We start from the raw sequence: 9,614 nt of genomic DNA, 5'->3' as shown, positions 1-9,614 counted from the left end.
AAAATTCAATTTTAGGAACTGATTCCGAATTCCAGAAAAAAATTTTATTTTTCTTTGACTATCTTACACACGTGTGTTTTGGAGTGTTATATAGTTATATGGACAGAACAAATGCACATTAATTTTAAATGTCTTTCAGCATCGTGTCTCTTCTTCATTATTCGCCTATACTAAAATGTTACCTTAGAAAGGAAAAAGGAAGAAGAGGAATGGGATCATATAGAGTTGATTTCTCTCTAAATGCATGCAGAATGCATATATCAAGTTTGATACGGTTTCTCGCTGCACGTCTTCCGAGATAAAGTTTTTAGAGGCCGGACGCGGCGGTGGACAAAGTGCGCGATTAATGTAAACGGCGAGCGAAATTCGTCGAACTTATTGACTGGTCCCAAACGGTTCGACATCTCGTGGCTTTCCGCCAGTGTGGCAGCGGGATGTCGAGACGCTTACATTCGTGCGCGTATGCCACGAAGGACTCGCAATAGCAATGCTGGGTCGGGCACTCACACATATCTTGAAGGCAGGCTTTATAGTACATCGCCGGATTCACCTTCTTGTGGCACGGATAAAAAATCTGTGACTTTAGTCGATTACATAATCTGCAATCAGGAAATTGTAATAGAAGGCGTATATCTTGAAATGGACATAGAATGAATTTTGGAAACATTAGCGATTATTATTATAAAACGACATGCGACAAAATAAAATAATAAAGAGAAATTGTCAGATATAATATTATTGTGATTTAATTAAAAATTAATTTGGTAGAAATATTTGTGTTACTGACAATTATCAACAATAAGACTATACTTTTTTATAAAATATTACGTAAATATCATTATTAAGAATTTTAGGATATTAGAGAAATTATTTTACAATTTGTTAGCTATATCAAATAATTGATATAATGAAAATATATTCATTTTACTTCTGATACTCTTTGGGAAGATATTAATAAGGAAATAAACAAAATTATATAAATAAAGTACCGCTGATCTTTTCTTTCTCGACAACGTCTCTGCCTGGTATTATTTCCAAATTTCGTTCGAGGGCATGTCTTCTTGGCACCACCCACAATCCAGGATTGACCAAACTGCTGCGGATCCTGAACTACTCGTCCATGTCGCGCAGTAAAGTCGTCTTTGATTTGGGAATTGAAGTTACCACAAAGACCGCATAGTTGACCCCTATACGACGAAGGCACGGACACTTCGAGAAAGCTGATACCATCCCAATGAACTTTGATTCCGATCCGCGTATTGACAATCACACTGTCGTCTGTACGATTGATGTCCAGTTGGTTAGCAACGCGATAAGGAATGTTCACCTTTTTTCCATTTACTTTCACTCTCATTTTTTGACCAAGATTCACTTTTAAATCACCGATCTGCAACATGATCGCATGGGACATTAATAGAATGAAAAAGTTTTTTTCCATCTTATTTGATGTAATTCTTTTCGAGCAAGAAAATCTCACCTCAGAGAAGACTTTATTTAGCAACGCTATTAATCTAGTTATTAATCCAATTCATCAATCAAAATCTATAGCCTCATTTGTAAAACAATTGAAAAATTAATCTTTTAAAGAACGTTGAAAGCATTAATTTTAAATACTACACATGCGAACAAGTGATATTATTCGAATGCGATAACGATACTTCGTATCATTTTCTTAGTTTTCTTTAAAAATTAGCTTTAGCCTATTCAGTTCAAGGAAGCGAGATTTAATTTATTAAATTTATTTTGTACTATAATTTACATTAAAATTCATATAACTTAATGTACCTTTATAGCGATAGTTTTGGTCCACGCTGAAAATTTCGTTTTCCTAGCATCATTAGTTACCCGTATGCTAAATGTATGAGAAAAACAGTCGGTAACTAGTTGGTACTTGCACGCTCCCTTGAAGCTGTAGAATTTTCCATCGAACGTACGATAATGTGGGTCTCCAAAAACTGTGCAAACACCGTCACCTGGAAGAATTAATAATTTTAATATTTTTATTAAGTACTAATCCTGTAAGATACAACACGATAAAACTCACGCTCTACACATCGTGGACAGCATTGGCCTTCCGGATGTTCCAATTTAGAATTTGGCGGGCAACGAAAGTTCATCGGCGGACACTGAGGCATTGCGCAGCGCACTTTGCCCTGTTTACAGGTACATGTCTTACAGGAATCCAGCTTCCAATTTTCGCCATCCTGCCTAGGACAAAAAAGGTCGTTTAAATGACCATGAAACAGCAACGAATACGAAATGAAAATATCTCGCGAGAAGATACTTTCGCAACGAAATTGATTTTTTATATAACTCTTTAAAGTGATATGTACGCATATTTATCAATGTTTTTATAGAAACATATTTTTGATAAATAGACATCGGATTCTTATGCAATTTCATATTTTTTAAAAAAGCAGATTGAAAAATAGAAATTTGTTTCAAAAAAGTATTCTAAAAATGCATATTTATTAGTGCATATTTATTAGTGCATATTTATTGTACATATTGCATATTTTGTGCATGTCTGCAAAAATATCTGTAAAAATCTGATATCTATTGATAAATATTATTTATTCTAGGACTTGTTCAAGAAAATTAACTTCAAGAAAATTGTTTAAACTTTCAAAGTATTGTAAATACAAGTAAAAAATTATGTACGTTGTAAATCGGAAAGTTCTCGGACTAATCTTAAAAAATTAGAGCACAGCACCGCATCACTTTCCACAATCCGATTACTCAAATTTATAATTATAATAATATTTACAATATTGATATTATAAATTATAATTAATTTAAAATTATGAAATTTATGATTATATAATTTCTAATTATATAATTATATAATTATACAATTTCTAATATTTATATTATATACATAACATGTAATCGCACGTTTTCAAATCTTTCATATTTTAATGATAAGAAAAAATTAGTATAAATTCAATCCAATTTCATCCCGATTTTGTTTTTTTTCTTTTTATTTTAAAGTGGTGCCAGCTTAATATAGCAGTGCTATAGATTTTTTTCAAAATAGCACGTAGTACAAAATTAATTTTAATGATATAATTTAATACAAAAGAAGTACTAAACATTCCAAAGATCCGATTTGATTTTGCTATAGCTTAATAAAGGTTATTCGATAATACTCTAGTTCAGTTTCTCATTTTGCAATTAGGTTCCTCACGCGACGGATAAGATTGCATGACGATGAATAAAAGCGTGATACTCGCCACATAAGTTCTTCCACCATAAGAACAAGAGGCCCTGCTCTCCTCGACGAGCAAGCATTGCGGGCAACAGCGGTTGAGTAGGAGCATCTGATGTTCCCTGGGACATTCCAGTACCGGACAGGTCTCCCTTATGCACGAGATCGCCGAATTGACGCAGGTGCAGCGCGTACAGTGATCCATGTAAAATTCACTACCCGAATTATATAAATGCGTGCCGAGCATGCACGCGCCTTTCGGAGGTGAGAAAAATCTTGCACTGCCTGTGTGATAGAAATAATGTTTTTAATTTTTTAACTTGAATATGTGCTAATGATCGTGTTACAAGCAAAATGTTTTATGAATCGTTCCCTTGTCATGCTTGTCAATTACGCGAATTATTTTCTCACGTATAACTGTATATCTAATGTTATCTATAGTCCAATGAGATATATAAATAGGTGTTTGTAGGTAATAATATTTGTAAATTTTATGTTAATTTTATGTAATATTTTTTAATTTATGCAATCTTAACGCTACCATTTGTATTTTTATTCGATGTAATTATCGTGATATATTTCATACTTTGCATTATACTTTAATGCAGAATTTGAAAGGGAGATATGTATAATCAAATGGCAGCGCGTATTCTTGGATGGCTAGATGACAATCGTAATATTACGTGTCGCTGGTTTTTGCGCAATTGCGACATTGGAAAATAATCAGATTCGTAAAAAGGTAAAAACCGGTTCACGCCTCTGGTATTGTAAGAGAGATCGAAATGACCTATAAATTCAAAGTGACTTTAATTATTTGTGCAATTGCTTAGAAAATGTTCATTTTGAAAAATGTTAAATCAAATCTCCGATCGTTATTAATTTAATCCCTCGAATTGAAATGCTTACGCAATAAATAAATAATCTTATATTAATATTATATCTATATTATAATTAGCTTGTCGTAAGAAAAAAGAATAACATGTTATTACCGTCATCTAAATTGAAAATATATGCAAATAAAAATAAAGAAGTGAATAATAATATGGAACATAATATGGAATTACCTTTTCTTAAGCACAATTTTTGGAGGTCATTATTTTAGAGAAAAATCATTTCTTTTCTTTTTGGAATAGAAGCATGACATTCATCTTAATGAAAACTATTTAACTTCTTTCACCTCGACAATGTGGACAGCATTCCCCAGATACATCAACGATCCTCGTTGAAGGACAATTAAGTGTCGGACAGGCTTGCTTCGCGCAGGTGAGATGTCCCTTATTGCATTTGCAGGTCACGCAGGGGTCTTCCGTCGTTGTCACCGACCTATCTTCCGTCACCTTCTGTCCATTTACTAAACAACCTACAAGATATAAATCGAACATTTCGCGTTTAGCTTCTTTTTCAGCATTCAAAAGTAAAATTGTGTGTTTTTGGCTGAGACAGAATATTAATTTATACGAAACACATATGTATCAATATGAAAAGAGGCACAATATACATATATATTTTTCTTTTTCTTTAAACTAATGTAACCATAAATTTAATAAGATTTCGCATCGTACAAATAATACAACTACAACTTTTTTGTATATAGAAAAAGATCGCGGTCGTATTATTTGTACGATGCAAAATTTTATGAGGACGTCGTATTATAAATTTATTACATTACATTATTCTAAAGAAAAAGAGAAATAGAATGTTACAACGTACGTGTTATCGTCCGTTCATTTTTCGTCGGGCAGAAGCGGCGCAGTAATTTTCAATCATTATCGTTCTCTCTTCGTTATATCAGCGGAACATTCCAGTTTTAATTGCGCGGCGGGCAATCAGAAGATCGTGAGAAATATTTGTGAGACTAGCGTGGGTAATTAGTAGCAACAGCAGCAACATCAAAGCGCGCAAAAAAAAAAAAGAAGAAAAAAGTTACGCACCTTCGCATATAGGACAACACTGACCAGATGGGGCCGCTTTTGGATGAGAACAGGGCGTGTAACACCGTAGTTTTGATTCAGTGATGACGCCCGCTTTACAGGTGAATATTAGACAGGGGTCGTTTTCTTCCGTCCATTCCGTATCCGATGCGTGATATACGCCATTCTGCATGCACCCTGCGATGTAAAAGCGACCAAGTCTTCTAAGTACAATCATTTACACGCGAAATCGCACATCAAATATACAGATGCTGTCGACTTAAAAGTTAGACAAGACTATTTGCGTACATCGAAAATAACATGTTCGAATAAAATTTGGATGTTCAGAGACAGCAAATTATTAGGTAAGTTTATACGATAAACTTAATTTTTTAATTATTGTAGAAATACCTACTTGTCTCTTATCTTTTTCAAATAAAACTGCAAACAATATTACATTTTATTCCTTATGTTTTGTTATTTATTTTAATATTTTTTAGCGTAGGGTGCTTTATACACTTTTCGGTCGGTTTTTGCCTTCGGCAGGCAGCAAATAAACTTACGTCACCATTAGCATAATTAATAGTAGATGATAACAAAGACCATGCATCTGTCAGTTACATTTCGTAAACAGAGACAGCCACGAGAGACTGTGTTAAGACGTTAAAGTTCTTCGGGTTTATCATCATGTCGACAAACAGAAGTGTCTTTGTGCCCCGGGAACAATGCTTCGCCGGCCAAGCATTCCGCGAGTTTTCGCTTTTCCTTCTTACCGCCACCGACATATTTTCCCTCTCCCTTTTCATCTCTCTCTTTTCCATTCCGGTTGTGGCGCAGGTAAACCCGAGCCAATTAGAATGATTAGGATAATTAGGCGAATTAGCGGACGAACAGGTATTCTACCTGTGCACTTGTGGCAGCACTCGTCGTCGCGCGGGTCCAGCAACGCGTAGCAACCTTCGATGTTTGGACACTGTTGTTTCAAACACTCCACGAATCCATTCTGGAAAGAAAGAGACAAAAATTTATTTCTCTTGCATATGGACGGGATGTTATTCAAAAGTGCACTTTCTATCGATTTTTCTTAATGTGCCTCAAGAAAATGCCAACTTCTGAGATAGTTGTAGATTTAAAGAGAAAAAAATTGTTTTGACCTATTTTTATAATCTTAAAGAAAAGTAATATCTGTTTTGCCATAAATATGATTTATTATATACTTCTGGAATATAATAAATCGTTATACTATCCGCAGTTTAATAGATTCAAAGAAGATGGCTTGCTGAAATTACTAATTATTCACGAGAGATTTCATCAAAAAAGATAATGTTAGGTTTTAACACGAGGAAAAGAATGTGAGCTGTGAGAAAAGAATGTGAATACGCCAATAAAATATATTATGAATCGGAAATTTGGTTTGCAATTGAATCACATAGCGGCGACAGCAAAATTCCGGCTTGATTTTTTTATCGCCCGTCTTGTTCCGACTTCTCGTCCACGTCCACGTTATCGCGTTCCAGTAATTATTTCTCCGGTTTCGTTATCGGGTTCTATAATTAAGTCTTTACGGATTTATCTTCTGTCAGAATTACGTAAACTAATTTAAACGTGGGTCCGACGGTCATCACATACGTACTAGACGCGCGGACCTAATTACACGTGCCACGAAAAAAAGATCTTTGCTTTTTAGGCTTCCTTGTCTAACTGATATTTTTACGCAACTTGCCTGAAATGAATTAATCACTTTCATAATAAACATGCGGGAAGATAAAAACAAGTAATATACCAAAACTATCGTAAATAAAGAAAAAAACAAAGCTCTGCAAAGAAAAAAGTATCAATTATATGTATAAAAATTAAAATCAAGCAAACACTCGGTTTTTACTTCATTATTAAATTCTTTAATGACATTTCCTTATAATTGTATATTACTGCAATCACATACACTTTTTTTATATTAACTAAATGTTAATTATATAATAAATTATGAATTTCACTATCGTTAATAGTCAATATAATAGGAATACTTTTGATAAAGGAATAAGCACATTACTGCAACAAGAAATAAAAATGGAATAATTCCATAATAATAAACAAGAATAATTAAATAATTAAGAAATTAATAAATCTTTGCGATAAGAATGTAAATAAATAAACGTGCAAACATTCATCTAGCTAACTGAACTGAATTCGCTCGGGCGATTTATGATCGCGTTTCATAAATCGTGAATGATTGATCGCGGTCGACCGCTTCGGCGCAACAAACAAATAATTATGTCATACATTGACCGCCGTCAGCATGCCGCTCGTCGCAGTAACAACAGCAGCAGCGGTAACAGCAGCAGCAGTAGCAACGGCGGCGGCAGCAGCGGGGCGAAAACAAGAAGCCTCATCTCGGTCGGTCACGAGTCGACGAGTCAATGAACCAAACGCGCAGATAAATCGTCGCGGTCGCGCTAAGATCATTCGCGATGCAGTCGGTACGTCGGGAGGATGATCGAGGCTACGGCGGCGGCCGGCGCGTCATAAGATGCACGCGTGAACGTGCGTGCGTGCGTGCGTGCGTGCGTGCGTGCGTGCGTGCGCGCGGGTGCATTCGCTGCGCAACCGCGAATCGATTGCATCGAACGGATCGATGTGGAAATTCCTCTCTTTGACCTCCCGAACCAGGCCAAGCTACTTTAACCCCTTTAACCGTACCGTCACCACATGGCATTGCCTCGTCGTGATAACGACACAATCTATGAACTGGACTATGAAAATGGTTACGCAGCTTTCCATGTCTCTCGACTTCCCTCGCGGTTTCTTCTCTCTCTTCTCATTCCCCGCCCCTTCCCTCTCTTTAAAAGAAGAATCGCCGTACTAGAATCGGATACTACCAGACAGACTTTTTCACGATTCCCGCTAATCTTGTCAACGCGTCACTCGATACACATACGTTTCTCGTCTGCTACTCTCCTGTTGCGTTTGCATTCCTTTTTCGCATTGATACACTTCGTCATGTTACAATATTATGATATATATGACGTCTCAGTATTCTTCGTCGAGTTCGAAATCGATTTTTAATGGAGTTTTGTATAATATATATCTCAACTGTTAAATTTCTCAATCACGTATTATAGAGTTTGATTTATTATATGAATTATATACTTCCATTGGTTGAAAATGGATGAATCAGAAGATTCTGATTCAGATCAATCTGGTTGTATCAATTAGAATTCTAATAGATTTAATCAGAAAATTTTGATTCGTCCATTTTCAACTAGAGTTCCATTTAATTCAATCAGACATTTTCTTAGTGTATTAATTTTTCGATTGATAATACTATCTCTAAATTCTTTGGAGTGAAATCTCACTTTAAAGAATGAAAATTGAGTCAAACTTGAAAAAGACTCAATTTTCTTAGGAGATTTCTTCAGAATAATAAGATTTTCTAAAAGTTTTAGACAGTACATATTTTGATTGATAATTAAACCAATCATAAAACCTTTCCCTGCTTTCCAAAAGATTAAGTTTATTCATCCATACGCATAATTTATTCAATTGTAATTTCCTGTGCTATTAAGTGCTAATTAGTTATTCGGATACGCGCAGTTTACCTTGCAAATGCAGCGGAAGCAGCTTGTGTTCAGGATCTTATCGACGGTGATATCTTCTCCCTCGATGTCGCAGGTCTCTCGGCTTCCTGTAATCGAACAGAAACAATTGTAGTGAAAAGAATGACTAAGTAGAATACATATGCTCGCGCGTGATATCGGTTGTGTATCACGCCGCAATATCCCGGTAGTCCAATAGCGCGATAGAGACGCTGTAATCACAATGCAGCATTCCAATCGACCTTCGTATATATGCTAGAAGCTTCCTCATTCCTTCATACACATCGTACGTGAGTCGAGCGCTCAAAGATTTACTATTACATTTTGGATAGTGTACGATGGACATAGATCTCTTTCAATAATCGTTTCTAATAATCGTTTTATGAGACTCAGTCGCTGAATTAATATGATATAATGAAATGCCTTAGAAATTGCGAACAAACGAAATACAGTTTTCTCCATAATTAAATCGCGACTAGAATAAAATTAAGTCTTTACACGTTAAACCAATTTTAGATAGCTTGATAGTTTTATCCGATAACTTTTCTATTCAATAATTTTTTTGTAGATGTGAAAAATCATGCGAGAAACATATTTCGCAAATATTTTTTAAGTAACTTAAAATGACTGAGACAAATTCTTTTGGCAAATTAGCTTTCTATTTTAACGCGACAACATCGTGAACGTACCTTAGGACGTACCCCAGTCGTTAAATTGTCCATTTCCCAGCGAAAATCATGTCGCGCTCCGCTGCTAGGTCGACGAAGCCGCCATCACCAACGTCCCTCCCGGTTCCCTCGCGCACGTATTCCTGCACACTTTAAGCAACTTTTCTGTAAAACTCCAGTCATTTCTCGCGATTCTCTCTCTCTCTCTCACCTTCTCTCTCTACTTCTTCCTTCT

The 9,614-nt window shown here is 35.5% G+C and overlaps 1 protein-coding gene across 1 annotated transcript in view; it reads right to left on the bottom strand.

Moving 5' to 3' along the window:
- Nucleotides 1-343: 343 nt before the first annotated feature.
- LOC105627366 (BMP-binding endothelial regulator protein) overlaps nt 344-9,614 on the bottom strand; it is a 15,738-nt gene continuing 6,467 nt past the window's right edge. The window contains exons 2-10 of the mRNA XM_012208649.1: nt 8,715-8,800; nt 6,022-6,121; nt 5,140-5,316; nt 4,386-4,568; nt 3,234-3,493; nt 2,045-2,204; nt 1,786-1,973; nt 990-1,387; nt 344-599 (exon numbers count right to left, since the gene is read on the bottom strand). Coding sequence (XP_012064039.1) covers nt 344-599; nt 990-1,387; nt 1,786-1,973; nt 2,045-2,204; nt 3,234-3,493; nt 4,386-4,568; nt 5,140-5,316; nt 6,022-6,121; nt 8,715-8,800 — 1,808 coding nt within the window. The remainder of the gene's footprint in view (nt 600-989; nt 1,388-1,785; nt 1,974-2,044; nt 2,205-3,233; nt 3,494-4,385; nt 4,569-5,139; nt 5,317-6,021; nt 6,122-8,714; nt 8,801-9,614) is intronic.

This window comes from Atta cephalotes (assembly GCF_000143395.1).
Source record: "Atta cephalotes unplaced genomic scaffold scaffold00008, whole genome shotgun sequence".
NCBI lineage: Eukaryota > Metazoa > Arthropoda > Insecta > Hymenoptera > Formicidae > Atta > Atta cephalotes.
The sequence above is the reverse complement of the archived record's forward strand: the minus strand, read 5'-3'. Positions and strand labels throughout refer to the sequence as shown.